Raw genomic sequence first — 18,898 nt, 5'->3', positions numbered from 1 at the left:
TACTACTTTATAATGAAGTTTGAGGTCTGAAATTAATATTTTTCCTTTGATTCCTGTACATTTTTGTAAATCTTCTCTTAAAAAAAAATTTAACCCTTACCCTCTGTCTTAGAATCAATACTTTGTATTGGGTCCAAGGCAGAAAAGCAGCAAGGGGAAGGCAATGGGAGTTAAGTGACATGCTCAAGGTTACACAGCTAGGAGATGTCTAAGGCCAGCTTTGAACTCAGGACCTCCCCATCTCCAGGTCAACCCCTCTATCCACCTTGTCACCTCGCCGCCCCCTCCTCTTCCTTTCCAATGTAACCTAAGATCACCTTACTGCGTTTGGCTGCCATATTGTATTATTGAATTTGTAGTCCATTATAATACTAACTTTTTTTTTTTAGATGAGCTATTAACTAACTGTGGCATTTCTGTCTTGTTCTTTAAACTCAAGTATCTAACTTCTTATATATCCCAATGTAATTTGTCATATAGAAGCAGCCCAGTGTTCTTCCCTATCAAGATTTTTGGATCCTTTTTCTGTCATTGAATATGTTAGCCTTTCCTTGCACATATGGGTTATTTGCAAGTTTGGTAAGATTTTGTCTTAAGAAGATTAACTCTAACCTGTCAGAATTGTATAAGATGACATTCTGATTTCATGATCTCATGCTAGACAACTGCAATAATTCATTCTCTAATTAGTTTTCCTGCCTTCTTTCTGGTTTTACTACAATATTCTCCATACCAATTTATCCTTCATGGAACTACCTACTTAATCTTACACTGCCTTTTCCTTGTCATTCATTTGTTTAAAAATAATGATATACCATCACATTTATTACATAATTATTTTTTTCTGTTGTTTTCCCTGTCCTTTGCACACCATCCCCTCTCTGTTTCACTACTAGATTCTAACTTTCTTGAGGTTAGAGATTGTTTTATAAAACTATATGTACTCTATACAATAATTTATTATTCATCATAGATACTCAATATATGTTGAATGAATGGATAATTAAATTAAGAATCTCTCTTTTACTTAGTTGATTACCATTAATAGTGTATTTCAGGGAATTTTAGTGGCACTTTTAGAATGAATATCTTCATTCAGCCATCCCCATGTTTTTGTCTCCTTTACTTGTACTCTACATTCCTTCTATAGGAATCGTGTATCTCTTCATATAGGGTGTTTCTCCTTATAAAGGAGATATAGATCAACAGGAGGGTGCAAGTAGAGGAAAAATAATAAGTTTCAGTGAAGCAGTTATAGCATTTTACCTTGAAAGTGTCCTTTAGTGGGAAGATAGTGGAATAGGGCATGAAGCTTCCTCACTATCCTAATACCTCCCCACAAACAACCAAACGTAACTCCACAGAATCTATGCTAAAAGTGGCAAAAACAGACAGGAGTCTGGAGTGAAACTGAACAGCCATGGATAATACGGGAGGAAGGTTTTGGAGATCCCTTGCCTCAGGCTCACTGCCACAGGCCCTGGGGATAGGAACTGAGAAAACAGAGTGACATCAACTCTGGGCAACCCTGCCTTGTGGAGCTTGCATTCCCAAGAATACTGCTGGATCCATGGTGGAGGGCCCTGGGAACAGCTGTGTCTGCTGTGCCATAGGCTCCAGAGCCCCAGCCAGTGACCCACAGCTGAGAATTGAAGGAGTGGACACTACAGAGTCTATACACGCCAGGCACCAAGGGCAGGAACTCAAACCTTGCTGGTAACAAATGAGGGACTTTGGAGATCTGAGGAATACAGATCTGAGGAATCCCAGGCTGGGACAACAGGAGAGGAGGAGTGAGGAAGGAACACACACTAGCAAGTGTGGTTGCTGAGGGACTGGGTCCCTGTCAGCTGTGGACATTCCCAGGAGAGTAGAGTCTCTGGATACTGCCACAGGGGGAGGCGGACTGTCTGCTTACAGCTAAACTGGCATAACTGCCCCCAGGCTCTGGGTGGAGCACCTGAGGTCAGTCACTGACTAGGGTTTGAACTAGAGGTTGTGGGGGAACTGAGTATACATCCAGCTCTGGACAGTAAAAACTGGAACAACTAAATAGGACCCAGGGGAAAAAAACCACACACACACACACACACACACACACACACACACACACACACACACAAAAAGTTCTGAAACATAAAGTAACCTATTCCTATACAATATGAACCCTGCCTGGGCTTCCTCCCTACCCACTCACCCCCAATAAAAAGTCAATAATTAAGTCTGTTGTCATGGCTGTTAAAATTTAAAAAATAAATAAAAATGAACAAGCAAATGAGAAAGAACATAACTATTGATAGTTATTATAGGCTCAGCTTATACTCAGGACAGTGAAGTGAAAATACCTATTTCAAAAACAGTAAAGAAATATGATAAATTGCCACAGTTTCAAAAATAGCTTTTGGAAGAAGCTTTTAAAAATATCTCAAAAACTAAATGAGAGAGGTTAAAGAAAAGTTTGGGAAAAAATAAAAGAAATGTAATAAAATCAAGAAAATTATGAAAGAAAGGTCATCCAAATGGAACAAGAGATCTCTTATGAAACTTATGAAAGAAAACAGTGTATTAAGAATTAGAATTGGGCAAGGGGAAGCTAGTGATTTCCTGAGACAGCAAGAAATAGTAAAGCAAAACCAAAGGAATTAAATAATATAAGAGAATATGAAGTATCACAGAAACAACTGACTTGGGAAATAGATCAAGGAGAGACAATATAAGAATAGTCGAACTCCCAGAAAGTTATAAAATTAAAAAAAAGGGTTTAGACACTATACTCCAAGAAATCATCAAGGGAAACTGCCCAGAAATTCTAGAATCGGAGGATAAAATAGAAACTGAAAAAAATCTATCAATCATTATCTCAAAGAAACCCAAAGGTAAAAATGCTCAGGCACTTTGCTAATTTCTGTAGCTAAGTTAAGTAAAAAATATATAAGCAATAGGAAAAAACCAATTTAAATACTTTGCAGCTACAGTCAGAATAATATAAGACTTAGTAGCTGCAACATTAAAAAAATGTAGGACATGGAACACAGCATTTCGTAGAATAAAAGAACTGGGTTTACAATCAAGAATAACATCTAGCAAAGATGAACATAATTATGAAAGGTAAAAAAAATGTATATTTAATGAACTAAAGGAGTTTCAACTATTCTTGGGGAAAAACCCAGAACTCAGCAGAAAACTTGATCTATAAGAAGCATAATAAGGTAATAAAAGACTCAAAAGGTCAAAGAATTTGGTTCCTGTATGGGAATATGTCATCAGTGGCTCTGGGTGATTGCATAATTGCCTGGCTATTTTGAAGGGATGTGTATCAATGGAATACTTGAGGTTGAGGTGAATGTAATAGAATGAGCCAAAGTGGTAGTGGAATAGACTAGGAGGAGATAGAATGGAGTGGCTATCTCTTATGAGGAGGAATGAGTGGAGGACCTGCCATGGTGGAGGGCTGGTAGTACTAGAACTCTACTCTTATCAGACCTGGGATAAAAAGAGAACAACATACACAATTAAAAGAGTAAAAATATTCTTAGCATTCAGAGAAACAGGAAGGAAGGAGGATGTGAGTCTCCTTGGGGGGGGGACTGAGGGAATAAGAGAAAGAAGGGCAAGGGGATAAGAAAAGGGAGGAATACCTAGAAGGGAGTATATGTCAAGAAGTAGGGTAGTAAGGTGAGAGGGTAAGAGAGAGACTCTCAGGACAAGTTAAGGGAGGTATTTTTAGAATTGAACTCATCAAGAAGTTAACATGGTTGTGGTGTTAAGGAAGGGAGTTTTGGAAAGGTGGATAGGATAAGAAAAGGTAAGGGATAAGGGAGAGGCCTTTGGAAAGGTGGGCCTATTTGGAACTTGGAGAACAAGGGAGGATTTTTGGGAAAAGGTGTGAATTGGAGAAGTTTTGGTCAAAGTAAAATGGACATCTGAGAAGAAAAATGGTGGAAAGGAAAATGGAGACAAACCAGAGGAACAGATAGACATACACAGCTACAAACTATGACACAGAGTGAAAATAGGATGAATTCACCCATACAAAGAGAATGGATAGCAGAAAAGACAAAAAACCAGGACCTGACAAGTTGTTGTTTATGAGAAACACACTGAAAATGAGAGGCACACATAGAGTGAAGGTGAGGGACTAGAGCAGAATATACTATGCCTTAGCTGATCTAGAAAAGGAAGGGGTAGTCATCTTGATCTCTGACAGAGTTAAAGCTAAAATGGAAATATAGTTTGAAGGGATGAACAGAGTAACTATATATTGTTGGGGAATACAATGAATAATAAAGCATTATCAATATTGGACCTGTATGCACAAGAGTTATAGCATCCTGATTTTAAAAGAAAAAACTAAATGAGATACAGATAGAAATAGATAACAAAATAATAATAATGGAAGGTTTTAATTTTCCCCTCTCAGAACTAGCTAAATCAAACAAACAAAAAAAGAATTTAAGGAGATAAATTAGATAAGTTAAATACGATCGATATTTGGAGACCTTTCACATACTTTCATGAGACTAGTAGTAGATTTAAGCCTGAGTATACACATATCAGACATAGTTTCTGGTGAAACAACAATGGTTTAGAGAGCATAAATATTCTGCAAAAGTTTTACTTAAATACTTATCATGCTATAGAGGTAATCATGCATCCATGAGGGGTTGTGGCATTGGAAATAAACTTCTACTGGGCATAAGCAAGCTGGAAAGACTTGGTTTTGGAAAGAGCATGGACCTGGCAAGAGATTGAGTCTGTTATGAACTGAGAACCAGATGGTTTAAGTTGATCATATTAAATGATGATAAGAATATGGAGAAGCAGGCCTAACAAGAGTACATTGTTAGAGCAGCCATGAAGTTGGAAATATACATTAAGAGCTGTAAAGCTGTTCATGCTCATTTACCTAGAGACTTCATTCCTAGGATTGGGCCCTATAGATGTTCTTGAGTGGGTAAAAAGCTCTGTATGTATGAAAATGTACATGAATATTTTGTAATGATAAAGTAGCTGGAAATAACAGATCAATATTAGGGAGAAATGGCTGAATAGATTGATATTTGAATATAATGGATTGTATTATGTTATTAGAAATGAAAAATATTGAAATTATAAAGAAATTAAGGAAAATATATAAAGAGGTGAAAGGATTAAAATAGTATATATTATGATTACATTAAAAAATTATGGCCACAAAATCAAGAGGAAAAAGAGGACCTTAAAAGTAGGGGGAAAAGAGAAAAGAAAAATGGCCTTGTTTATTCTCTATAAAAAGCATAAGGAATATTGGGTTTGGGAACTTACATAATCTACATTACCTGAATAAAAGGTTATTGTAATGATCAAATGAGATAACAAAGTGCTTTGTAGACCATAAATATCCGCTATTAGTATTAGGATATTGAGTGTGTAGTAGCATTGACATAGCATCTAACTAATCCTGGGATGACCAGTCATTAACAGTTGAAAATATGTCAAATTATGGATGTAAGAAATTTTAACACTAGTGCTTGACTAGTAGAAAAAGTAAGTAGTAGGTAAATTATCATACATAGAATTGAATGATGTCTTGATTCTATAATATAAATAGACATTAAAAGTATCATGATTTTATAGATACAATTTTGAAAAGATGTTTAATTCCTATTTTCTGTCTCTAAGACTGAAAACTAAGCAATTCAGATATTGTCCTATTAAGTATGATTTTTAATGTGGCTTCTTTTATCTTCCTTAGGTTTGAGTGGCCGATTCTTTGTCACTACACTTCCAACTATTTTCCAGTAAGTTTGGATATCAGGTGGAGAACAGAACTTTTCACTTCCCAGTATAAGCAGAAATCACTCTCTAAAAATGTCAACAACAAATCCTATTTTGTCTACTGCAATCACCTTTTATTGAGCTTTGTGCTATCCTGATCTGGATTTTATAAAATTTAACTCTTTCTTCAATGCTTTATTCTTTATAGAGGTTAATTCAAGCATTCATAGTTTTCTAGTTCCCTTTTTTTAAAAAAAAAATCACTAACTAAAAGTATCATTTCTTTGGACTGGATATTATATCCTTGACCATTATACCTTCAAAAATATTTATTAAAATCCATTACATTTTATGCAGTAAATCATAGGCCTATAGACTGTGGAAGGTCCTCTAATTTGTTTCCCTCCCATATTGTTAAACACAGTGGAAAGGCCAGACACTTTAGTTTTCTCCAAACCACTATTCCTCAGGAAAAGAATTCTTAAGACTGTATTAGCTCATTCCAATCATTGCTGAGGCAAATTCAGAGGTAACAGTATACCACTTCATTTTATAATGACAGATGGGGCAGGATTTAATATGTGGTCTTCAAAAACACTTTGAAGTCAGTGTAGTTCACAAGTTATATTTTTCATTTTTAGATAAATTATTTAGATGAGGACAAGCTTCCTTTTGGCAATAACTCTCAAATGTGGGCTGGTTGACAAAAGATATAATTCTGGAAATAATTAAGATTAAAGATATGAATATCATAAATCAATCCAGTTAAATCTAGCTACCTACACACACACACACACACACACACACACAGGCATTTTAAAATAATTGGAAAAAATTAGGAATAGATTTAATTAAATAAATAATTATTGGTTAATAAGAAATTCTAGCATAAACTTTCCTTGTTTCAAATTCTAGTTTTAATTTTTAGATAACATGATTGTATGTACTTTTAAATGTATAATTTTGACTGATAATTTTCCCTTTGATTATTTTTTCTTATTCTGTAGTTCATGAATATGTCTACTAAATTATAAATTTCTTTATGGTCAGGGATGTATGTATTGTAAGGGGAAAAGAGGGTTTTATGGGTTCAATATATTAAAAGATGGTCGCCAGAGGATTGCACAATTATCAATCCTCAATTAAGAATAATCTCAAGTCAAAATTGACTTTTATTACAATTAAGAAGAGAGAGGAATAAGGAAATAAGAATCTACACAGTAGGTAATTTACTATGATCCTCTAATTAATCTAAGTAGATTTAATTAACCCTCAGCTGAGAGTCAGAGGGCCAGAGGCTGAGAGGTGAATGAAGCAAAGATATTGAAGCAGTCTCACCAACGTCTCAGCATTTCAGCCAACACTCTTCCACGGACCAGAAGAGCTCTTTCTTCTGCAGTGCTCTTCTCCAGAAGACCTTTCACTCACTCAACTTCCTCTTTTTAAAGGGGTCACTTATGCGTCACTTCCTGTACCTCCCTCCTAATTTGCATGTCCAATCACAATAGACGATTCTCATAGTACTGCCTAGGGGGCAGTCAGTTGATTCTGATTTGGCACCCACTCTAGCACACCTGGGTTATGGAGCTCCCAGAATTAGAGGTGTTCTCACCTTTAGTGATTAAATCTAAAGATGGGCAGTGTAGACTTAATCTGATTATCACAGTATATAGAGACACAAAACACATATACACATATGCATTATATATATATATATATACTCTATATACATATGTATAATACTCATATATAATACATACATAATTAAGAATATATGTGTGAATAGATATAAAAATGTTTTAAATCTTTGAATTCCCAACCCAATCTCAGTGCTTCATGTATATTCAGGAGAAAATAAGCTTTTTATTTTATACAATTGAAATGAAAGCAAAATTTATTTTGGCTTTATGCTATCCTGCATTTGTATTAATAGATGCTTATTTTCTGTCACTTTTACAGTGCAAAAGATGGAATATTTCGCCGATACCGTGGTCCAGGGATCTCCAAAGATCTTCAGGATTATATCTTAGAGAAGAAGTGGAAAGCAGTTGAGCCCGTGGCTGGCTGGAAATCTCCATCTTCTATAACGTAATTACAGCTTGCTTTTACTGAAAGAGATGCTTATAAACTCACATAAGAGATATATTAGGAGCCAGATGAGCAGCTCTCTAAACTACAAAGTTCAGAATTTCCTGTTTGTATGGCACAAGCAGAGCACAGACAACAAACAGTGCTCCATGCTGGTTCTGAATCTAGTGTGCATATACCGCAGCTACCTCTCATTCATATCTGGCCTCCCTGTGGAGACACTTTGAAGAGTAACAAATGTTTATGCATGTTTTAGACAGTGAATATGTGAATTTAATGTAGCTCAGAATGTCTAAATCTTGCTGTATTCCTACAAAACATGCACTTATGTGTCATTTTCAGTTTTTTACTTTTGAATTAATTGATAGCATGGAATCAATTAAAACGTAATGTATCTTTCTTGTTCTATAATCTTTGAAGGAGTTAATAGGATTTTAAGATATCAAGGTGGTATAGTAAATAGAATGTCAGACTTGGAAGCTAGAAGACTTGAATTCCAATTTTGCTTCAGACCCTTACAAGATTTGAACCCATGTCCTCCTGACTCCCGGCCTGACTCTCTATCCACTGTGCTACTTAGCTGGCCCCTATTACTACTATATCAAGGCACTAGATGAAAAAAAGTAAAACTGGTAGTATCTTTCGGGTCCGCCGGAAGTTCAAACAATGATTAACAATAGTTTCATGCCTCTACTAAGACCTTGTAACAATCAGTCCAGTTGTTAAGGATGACACTACAGTATCTTTCCTGGTCTAAGTGTTAAAAAAGAGCTTTGTACTTAATTTTAGCTATCTTCAGCAGAGTTTTTCTGCTGAAGTCCTCTGATGGCTCATCCTGATGTGGACTTGACCCTACTTTTTCAGGGACTTCGTAATAAAACATTTATGGTGAGAATTACAAATGTGTGATATGTTTTGACTGATGGGCTAATTAAATTCATTAAAATCTGATAGTACTTTATAAAAGCCCTTTGATGTTCAAGCTAACTAGGGTTTTATTTTCAACTTTATAGGATATTCTTGCTTAAAGGGTCCTTGCCTGGCAGGTGCCATATGAATGCTTATTCCACCCCAGTTCTCTGCTAAATGATAACATTATTTGTAGGAAAAATAACAATAATCAAACAGTTTTAGTTGGGAATTGGTATGAAAATCTAAACGGCAGGGCAAAATTGGGATTCTGTGAAACTCAGGCCCCTCTTTCCTAGAGGAGGTGCTGTGCCAAGCATAGACCCCGACAGTGCCTCAGAGGAAGATTCCCTCAGAGATATGGTGCGAAATACGAGCTACACGAGGCCCAAAGTCTCTTTTTTCCTCAAAAGGAGGAATATTGGAGACAATGCCTTTAAAATCAAGATACAACAAAGATTATCTACATGGAACAATGCTGAAAAGCTCAAATTTTGAGACAGCAAGCAGCAGAATAAGTATTTTTTTTTTTTTTTTAACAAAGAGAGGTGGGAATGGCTAGAAGGGGCACATCCAGGGAGGGATCTGGGCATGGTACTGGTGGAGAAGTCTCTCCATCCCAGGTTTCCATGGTTACTTCGGCTAGCTTTATTCACGGTCCTTCTCCAAGGTTGCTGCTTTTTCAAGCTGTACCTTGTTCTTGGTCCCTGGAGTCCGTCTCCCACAGCTTCACCATCTCCCTGGGGTGGGGGTGTGGAGCAAAGACAGATGCTCTTGGGCACACGTTTTGATACAGCGGCACAGATAAGCGAGGAGGAAGTAACTAAGCCTCGAGGTTTGCGCCGTACAGTGCCCTGTGAGCTTAAGACGAGGCGCCTTCTTCTATGTGAGGCCAAGTGACAACAGCTAAACGGGAGGTTTTCAGAAGCAGCCCATGAGCCCAAGATCAACAGAGAAGCATCCTCAGCTCAGCAGAACGCGAGACCAAACATTAACTAAGTAACCCTCCCAGGTTGCCATGGTTACTTCAGCTAGGTTCATCCATCGTTATCCTCCCATTGCTAGCTTTTGTAACCTGAGTCATTGGAGTCAGTCTCCCACAGCTCCATCATCTACAACGTTGGGTAAGCCAAGCAAAGTAAGATCATTAGTGGATTCGTTTTACCCATCTCAAGTCGAGTATAAAGTTGGCAGCGAGGTGGCGTCGTGGAGAGGGCTCTAGACTCTGGGTTGAGAAGGCTTGAATTCAAGTCCTGCTTTGGACACTTACTAGCCAGGTGACTAAGCAAGTCAATTCACTTCTCTTAGCCTCAATTTTTTTTTTATCAATAAAATAGGAATAATAACAGCACTTACTTCACAGAGTTGTTTTAAATCCCAAATGAGATAATATATTTGTAAATGTTAGTTTTTATTATCATTACAGCTTTCACTCAGGCTATTTCCTTCCTACCTCTCCTAATGTGAAAAAAGGTAAATGGTGAGATGGTAGGAGCATAGTTTTTCACATGATATTTAAAACATCACAAGATCCTTTCCCTGTGTAAGTAGGAGACAGCCATATATTAAGATCCAGTCAATAACTTTTTTTGGATTCTGCTGCTATTAAAGAACAAACAAATGCATTGTTTAGAGAATAGCCAGAGAAAGAAATGCATATTAGAATTAGTTTTTTACTAATTACATATTCTGTATCAATTTTTGTATCTTCTTATCATGTTTCATATAACTACTAATTCCTTTCCCTTAATTTTAATTTGTAGAATGTCTGGAATGGCTGGACTTTTTAGCTTATCAGGCTGGATACGGGTGAGTAGGCTTTAATGCTCCCATTATAAGAGTGCTTACTTAACATTTATTTCAAAGAAATGAATGAAAAGCCAGTATGCTAAGAGTGTGAAAATAAACATTTGACAAATGTGTACATGATTTAAGCTTTCCTCTTATCACAATTGATTCCATGCCCTTGGGAAGAGTTTGTACGTCCTTGTAGGAGTTAAGGCAAATGAGCAGGACCAGTCGGTAGTTTGTCAAAATCACCTTTTTTGCAAGGTAAGTGATAAGCTCCTGATCAAAGTAAAGAGTTTTATGTTGTTTTAATTCTTCATTTCTAATCCCCCTGCTGATCAGAGTGTCAGAGCCTGGAAGCTATTCAAAATGAAATTCACTGAGTAGTTTCAGAAGTGGTTATCCAGGTTTGGCTATTGATTTGCTGTGTAATCTCCACAAAGTGACTTACTCCTCAGTGTCTCAGTTTCTTCATTATCAAATTAGGGAGATCAAATCTAAATGATTTGGCAGGACTGCTGTGAAGTCAGATAAATCTCTGAAAAACACTTTTTAATATCTTCTGAAGAAAGGTATTTTTATAAGAAGAGTCTCACCATGTATTAGATTGTTTGACTTTATTTTTAATACAACATTTGAAGTATTAGCTCATGGCTTATTCTACATCTTATTCTTCATCATGTTTCACATCTTTGCCAGACATCCATGTGGAATGTTTATATGAGATTTCTTCATCTGTATCAATGGGGACAATGTTTCTACAAAGATTTTTCTGTCTAATCTAAACTATCAGCTTCTCTGTGGGATGATAGGAATGATAATTTAGTCAAATTAGTTTTAGGCCTTAATTCTTTTCAAATATATCTCCTCTTTTCCATGCATTCTTTTTTTTCCTGTACATATGCACATATGTAATCAAGGAAATGTAGCATACAATACTCATTGCAAGACTTGTTATCTAATATGATGAAAACAGATTGCCATTTCTAATATCCTTTGTGGATCAAGGATTATAGTATTTTTCCAGGGCTCATCCATGGGATATTTTGGGATAATTTATAATTCTACTCCAAGTCTCTTGTCTTTTTTTATTTTTAAATCAAAATTTTGATTTAAAAATATATTTGTGTTTATGAATATAATTTATGAATTCTCCTTTCTCCCTGCCAAGTTATTCTTTATCCCCCTTTTTCCTTATTATTTTCTTGTCTCTCATTCATTGACAATAATTTTCTCTATACAGCTTGTGGTTGATTGACAAAGTAGAGTTGTTGGGGGCTTTTTAAGGCAACTTTTGGGTCCCATTTAATTATTCTTGTTTATGCTCTTAGATGACAGATTGAGATTCCCTGGAAAAATCTCAAACATTAAAAAGAAATGCCATTCTAAGAAAAAGTAACAAGGAATAGTATAATCCCAGGAAACTTGTCCTTTTTCCTTTTTAACACTACCTCTCCCTTTCCCAAGGGACTCCATCGGTTCTTTTGCTCAGCTCTACTTAGAACAGTCCTCAAATGCAGGACCATCTAGGATCTAAGCCAAAGGAACTCCCTTTCTCTCAAGTATTCAGACCCTCCAGGGGAGCCCCCAGGCTTGTGAGAGCATATCAGCCTGACTTTAGAATGGGAAGCTCTCAATCTGAGGAAGGCAGATCTCTGCCACAGAGAGGCCAGACCATATCAGGGATCTCTAGAGTCCTGAAGGTTGTTTCTATTAGAGAATCTGCCTGCTTGAAGATGTAGAACTTGGAAGGTGAGACATCTCTGACCCAGTAACACCTACGTGGCAGAGTGGATGGAGTGTTGGGCCTAGAGTCAGATCTAGTCAGACTAGATCCTGCTAGTTGTGTGACCTTGGGAAAGTCACTAACCTCTCTCTCAGCCTCGGTTTTCCCATTTAAAAAATGGGAACAATAATAACCACCTCATAAGATTGTTGTGAGGATCAAGCAAGAGAATCTATTTAAAGTGTTTTTCAAACCTTAATGTGCTATATAAATATTATTATTATGGTGATGGTTATTATTATTATTATCTGGTTAGGGAGTTACTTCAGCCTGTGTTTGCCCCATTGCTCTGTTCTCAGCTTTAGCCAGCCTGGCTTTGCCTTTCTCCTTGTCTGTTAGAGTCTTTCATCTTCACCTTGAACTTTCTGGTATGTCTACTTAGCCAGCCTCTTGCTGTGGTCCTATACTGTATTGATTTTGAACTTCTCCACTTTCCCTCTTGCCTAGCACTCTGCCCCTTTAAAGATAATCTTAATTTAAAAAGACTATAGCAATACACAGACATTTTTGATTTGAAGAATTTTAATTTATACCAGTGATACAAGGATATTTTGCTACTAGGAAAACAATTAGTATAATAATTTTAAAGTAAAAACAACACAGTTATAACAATTGTCACAGAAAAAAGCCTTTGAAAACATACAGCATTCATTTATGCTAAAAATCTTCCATTGAAGAAGAGCCATTTTAATATAATTTCGTAAAAGCAAATGTTTAAAATAAAAAACGAACAGCATTTGCAGTAAGGAAGCACTAGAAGCTGTCCTACTAAATATAAGGGTAAAGCAAAAATAATAATAATTGATATTATTCATGAAATATTAGTAATAGTCAAAAGTCAAAAGAAATAAATTAAGGGCATAAACATTGTCAAAGAGAAGTAAAATCACATGTATGGATACATATGTATACATATATATGTATATAATATTTGCCAGTGAAATGATTTATTTAGAAAATCCAAAAAAATTAAATTAGCAAAAAGAACATACACACTGATTGAGCAAAGGTACAAAATAAATTCAAGAATATCAGCAGTATTTGTATATACTGATAACAAAGTCCAAGAAGAAATATTAGAAAATGAAATGCCATTAAAATAATTAAAGTGGGAAAAGTATCTGGGAGTTAATTTACCAAGACACCCTGAAGACAAATAAATACGATGATTAGAATTAAAGAGATGTGTAAAAATTGGAGGGAAAGCCATTGCTGTAGGTTGAACCAAGCCAGTATGATTAAAATAATAATACTAAATTAATTTACTCATTTAAGTTAATTAAGTACCAGTTTAAACTACCAAAGTGGTACTTCATAGTTTAGATATATTAATAGCAAAATTTATTTGGAGAAACACAAAGGTTCAGAATCACAAAGGAAATAATAAAAACTAGTTGAAATAATGGAGTTGCAGGGGGAGAGGAAGCAGAGAAGAAAACTATATCTAGATTTAAATTATATATTTAAATCGTAATAATCAAAAGTAGAAAAGCATATAAGTAGAACAATCAAAAATAACTAACATATCTTGGGTCTCCCCAAGAAATAGGGACTAAGTAGGCATTCATTAATATATGAATCAGGTATGAGATAGCTGTTTTGTTCCTATAACAAAAGAAAAGCCAATATTAAAAGACTCGCAAAGTTTCATTAACAAAACAAGATTCAATAACTTTGACACATGGCTACTCTTAATATTTGTTGGAAAGCTAGTGCTTATCCCCATCAGGGCATAAAGTTTTTGCAAAGCCACTAATTAAGCTCTTAATTTTCACCTTGGCCCTGTACTGTCTAAATAACTCTTGCCATCTGTCTTATTGCTGATTGGTCAGGCTTGGACCAATTCTCTTGTCTTCCTCTCCAATGCCGAAGTGTTTTTGTTTTTCTTTTGTCTCTTAGAAAAAGAAGCACAAAGTAGAAAAAGCCAGTAGGATCTGAGGCTAAAGTTCTTTGTTGAGCCCATGGCTCCTAATGGGGATAGTGATAAAGTGAGGAAAAGCTGCTGACCGTCCTTTCATATCCTCTCTCCATGGGAAGGTTAAAACAAAGAATGCCCCACTTGCTGCGTAGGGGAGAGCCTCAGCCAAGAGAGTGACTTGGAGTTATTTTTTCCATTAACTAACAAAGCCCTGGTCTGTACCCATGGCGGTGTCTGTGAGCAAGGAGACAAGCAAACAACTTCTCCAAAGTTATCCCATATACTGAAAAACCCTTTCAGCTCTTGGTCACCACGTGGCTGGAAGCAGGCCAAAAAGCATCCTCATGGTCGCTGGTCCCAGGAAAGATGGCTCCTGATGGCTAGGACCACTGCTAAACTCTAAAGAGCCATTTCCCAGAGGATAAGTGGTTAAAGGTTCTAAATGCACAGTTCTCAAAAGAGTGGATAACTCCTAACAAATGTTTGGAACTTCTCTCAGTTCATTTATAAGAGAAATGGAAGACACGATAACTCTGAGATTTCACGTCATACCTAGCAAAGAGGCAAAGATGTTAAAATTAAAAGAAAGTAATAGTGACGGGAAGATTATGGGAAAATAGATACACCACTGTTGGTGAAGCTGTGAATTTGTCCAGCTATTCTGGAAAGGGAATATGTTTTTGTTAAAAAGTGACCAAAATATCCATTTTCTCATATACAGCGATCCCTCACCTATTGCGGGAGTTACATTCCAGAGACCCCCACGATAGGTGAATATCCACGAAGTATCAGCGTGATATTTATTTTATTGTTTATATGTATTTTAAGGCTTTATAAACCCTTCCCACTCTCCTATAAACTTTTTCCACACTCTTATTAACCTGTAGTCACGGAGCCAGTCAGTGCCCAGCATACAGAACGCAGCGCTGTGGTTGGTCGCCTTTTGTTCCATCAGCCAATAATACTGTGCCGTGATAAATATAACTCCACAATACAGAATTAGATTTTTTTTAAACCCTCGATACAGTGAAGCCCTGATAAGTGAACTGCGGTATAGTGAGGGACGACTGTATATCATAGCATTTTTTGTAGTAACCAAAAAAAAAAAATTGAAAATAAGTAGGTGCCCAGTGTTTGAGGAGTGAATAAACAAATTGTGGTATGTGAATATAATGGAAATTTGCTGCACCACAAAAAGTAATAAAAATGAAGATCTTGTAAAGAGACATATAGGAAGGCTTTTTTGAACTGAGACAAAACGAAGTAAGCAGAATTAGTAAATCAGTTTGTTGCAGTGACTATTGTAGTATACAATGAAAACCATATGTTTATGCCAGCTTTTTCACTACAAAAAGTTCAATATCAGTTCTATTCATTGTAGTATTGATTGCCCCCGCTTCAGACTGTACTTACTCTTTTTATATTATATTATTTAGTATTTAGTTCATGGAGGCCTTGAGATAAATACACTATATCATATTTATACATTACAAGTATAATCATGTTGCCTTTCTTTATAAGGAATATATGATATACATAAATTTTTGTCCCTCCAAAGCTTTTTTATTTTTTTTTAAACTCTTGCCTTCTGTCTTAGAATCAATATTGTGTATTGGTTCCAAGGCAGAAGATTGGTAAGGGCAAGGCAGTGGGGTTTAAGTGACTTGCCCAGGGTCACACAGTTGGCAAGTGTCTCAGGCCACATTTGAACCTAGGACCTCCCGTCTCTAGCCTGTCTCTCAATCAGTGGATTGAGCTGCGCCCCCTCACCCCAAAAGCTTTTGTCAAAGGAATTTTGGCGATTTTATATTCATTTTTTATAGCCAAATATCAGTCTGATACAATGGAATGATTTATAGGTTTTGTTAAATATGCCTTCTTGATTTTCCCAAATAAGTACCTAAATTGCATAAATGAATTATAACTATTGGTTATTTGGTTAATCTAAAACAACCTGAAGAAAAGGAGATTAGAAATGAAATTTTCACTGAAATCTTGAAGTAGCTGGTGGATAGCTTTGAAACAACTCTACTATCAGCATTGCAAGCATGGAGGACCACTCCAAGGGACCCATGATAAAGGCTATCCATTACTAGAGAAGGAAGTGCTGAAGTTTTAATGCAGATTGAAGCACTCTATTTCCTTCATAAAATTTTCTCTAGCAAAAACAATGTGGGTCTTCTTTCACAACATATGAACATGGAAATATATATTGTATAATAAGACATATATGACCTACAGCATATTACCTGCTATCTTGAGGAATGGAGAGGGGGAGACATGGATCAAAAGATGCCAGAAAACAATTATAGAAAATGGTGCTGAAAGGTAATTTGGAAAAATAACAATAAAAAACTAAAGAAAGAAAGAAAGAAAGGAAGAAACAAACAAACCAACCAACCAACCAACCGCTGTTATTGCCAAAAGGTAGGATAAACTGACAATAACAGTTGACCTCAAAGTAAGATAAACATACTAGTAAAGGTTGCCATCTTGTGGGCTTTTAGGGAAGTACTTTGCTATGAAAAGCTACAAGTAATCTTGAAATTACCCAATTTAGTCTTTTGCTAAATGACAAAATGAGTGAAAACAGAGTGCTTCTTTTAAGAAAAGCATATTTAACTTCTATTGGAGGGCACAGTATTGATTCCAAGACAGAAGGTAAAGGTTTAAAAAAAAAAAGATTAAGGAGGGAGGAAGATGCAAACAGAGCAGGAATTATATACATCCTGAGAAAGTACTGAGGAGCAGAAGGATTAGTTATAGAAGGAATAAAACATAGCTTCCATGTGGTGCTAGTGAGGAACCTCCAGATTCCCTTCCAAGAGAGCTCCGTTCCTGAAGGGCCAGTCAGAGAGCAGAGATAGTGGCTGCCTCCCCTGGCTGGGCGCTTGGTCAGAAATGGAGGGCGGCGCCCTCGTCGTACTAGTGATAGAGTATGGCAGACAGCAGCCCTCAGAGAGGCAGCAGGCCCAGAACGATGAAGTCCAGGGGCAGGAAGGGCTCCAAACCTACTCCGTCAGGGCTGGTAAAACAGGAGCCCCCCTCTTCAGTGCCAGCGATGGCGAGGCCCTCCTGCCTGGCTCCCCATCCTTCGTCAGCCCCACCCGGCCCGGGAGTCATGGAGGCCGCCGGGTCCTTTCAGAGACTCAGCAGAGAGCGGCAGAGTCCTGCGCCCTGAGGTTTGACAGGAGAAGAGAGGGGCCTCTCGTCCTGAGGAGAACGAGGGCCAGAGCAGCCATCCTCAGGGATTAAGGAAGAAAGCAAAGGCACTTCTACCCCTGAGCCTAGCTTAGTGCCTTTCCCAATTTACTTAGGGAAGACAAGCGGTAGAATTCAGGGTAAAAGGTTCCGGGGGAGCTCGGTCCCCAGTGAGCCAGGGCCTGGTCAGCCGCTCCCCCACCATAGAGACAAAGGTCAGTCGTCTCCATGAGGGCAGATAAGCCGTCACACACTCACGCTGCTGCCGAAGGCACAGACATTGTCAGCATCCAGGCCTGGCTAAAAACGGAACATTAACTAATAATCTTCACTTGGGAAGAACTGATAGAAATTTAAAAAAAAAAAAAAAAAGGATTTTGTTTATACTGCTGTTTTTGAAGTGTAGCAAAACCCTGCTCTGATCCAGGATAATAGCAAATAAAACATTAGTTGAGCCTGTCTATCTTTTTGTAGATAAGCAGGTAAATAGGCAGAATCTCAGGCTATTCTGGGGGCACTTTAAGATGACTAGTAGTTGAAAAAAGATTAATAGTATTCCTCTAGTTAGTTTATTGTTCCCTCTTGAGCCAGTATTTTAGAAATGCTTAGATGAAAATATGTATTTAAAAAGTAAAAAGCGAGTAGCATTTTAATAATTTATATTTTGGGAAAATTAAGACTTAAAATGTGTCATTATTACAGTGATTGTAGGAGCCCATTTTCCTAGGTTTTAAATTCTTATAGAAAATACATATATTTCTTATGGTTTGCAGAATCAAAGAGCCTTTATAGCTCCCAATGCTGTTGCCCAGTGCCTTAGATAAAGAATGAACAAAAATGATATTTTTCGAATATGGACAGAGGATTAGTTTCCAAAGAAAGCAATACACCTTGTTATGTAGAGATGGCATAGTGAAGGAATCCTAACTCCTGGCAGTTATCATCTCAGCACCTCTTACTTAGACTCACGTGTCTAGAGCTGCAAGGGACCTCAAAGGCCATCTGGTCTATAATAGCTGGCCACATTGAGTTTGTGACTTGCTCAAGATCATATAGATTGTGTCTTCCTGGGTACCACATACAGATTTCTTTCTGGTCGAGTCTATGAGATTCTTAGGTGCTTTGAATTCCTATATGACACCGTCAGAATCAGGGTGAATATTTATATGATAATTTTTGCTAATGATAACCACAAAAGAATATTTGTGCTCCTGAATGACTAAATAATTCACATCAGTAGTAAATTGACTAAAAAAAACCTGATCTTCCCATTTAAATTGTTTCTTTAAAAGTTATTTGCTGAGACCTGAAGTGACAAATGCAGTTAGTATGTCTTAAGAAAGATATTGAATTAGCAAAGCTTTTCACATTTCTTTAAGCTTACCTGAGTTTGGGACAACTAAATATTGGAGGAAGAAATAAGGAGAGAGAACAATTTATTCTTTAAACAG

General features: G+C 36.8%; 1 protein-coding gene across 1 annotated transcript in view; it reads left to right on the top strand.

Annotated features, from left to right (window-relative positions):
* TMX4 (thioredoxin related transmembrane protein 4) overlaps positions 1-18,898 on the top strand; it is a 108,780-nt gene that overhangs the window by 56,191 nt on the left and 33,691 nt on the right. The window contains exons 3-5 of the mRNA XM_044663400.1: positions 5,735-5,780; positions 7,717-7,845; positions 10,518-10,563. Coding sequence (XP_044519335.1) covers positions 5,735-5,780; positions 7,717-7,845; positions 10,518-10,563 — 221 coding nt within the window. The remainder of the gene's footprint in view (positions 1-5,734; positions 5,781-7,716; positions 7,846-10,517; positions 10,564-18,898) is intronic.

This window comes from Gracilinanus agilis, chromosome 2 (assembly GCF_016433145.1).
Source record: "Gracilinanus agilis isolate LMUSP501 chromosome 2, AgileGrace, whole genome shotgun sequence".
Classification (NCBI taxonomy): Eukaryota; Metazoa; Chordata; class Mammalia; order Didelphimorphia; family Didelphidae; genus Gracilinanus; species Gracilinanus agilis.
Note: the sequence above shows the minus strand (reverse complement) of the source record. Positions and strands in the feature narration are given on the sequence as shown.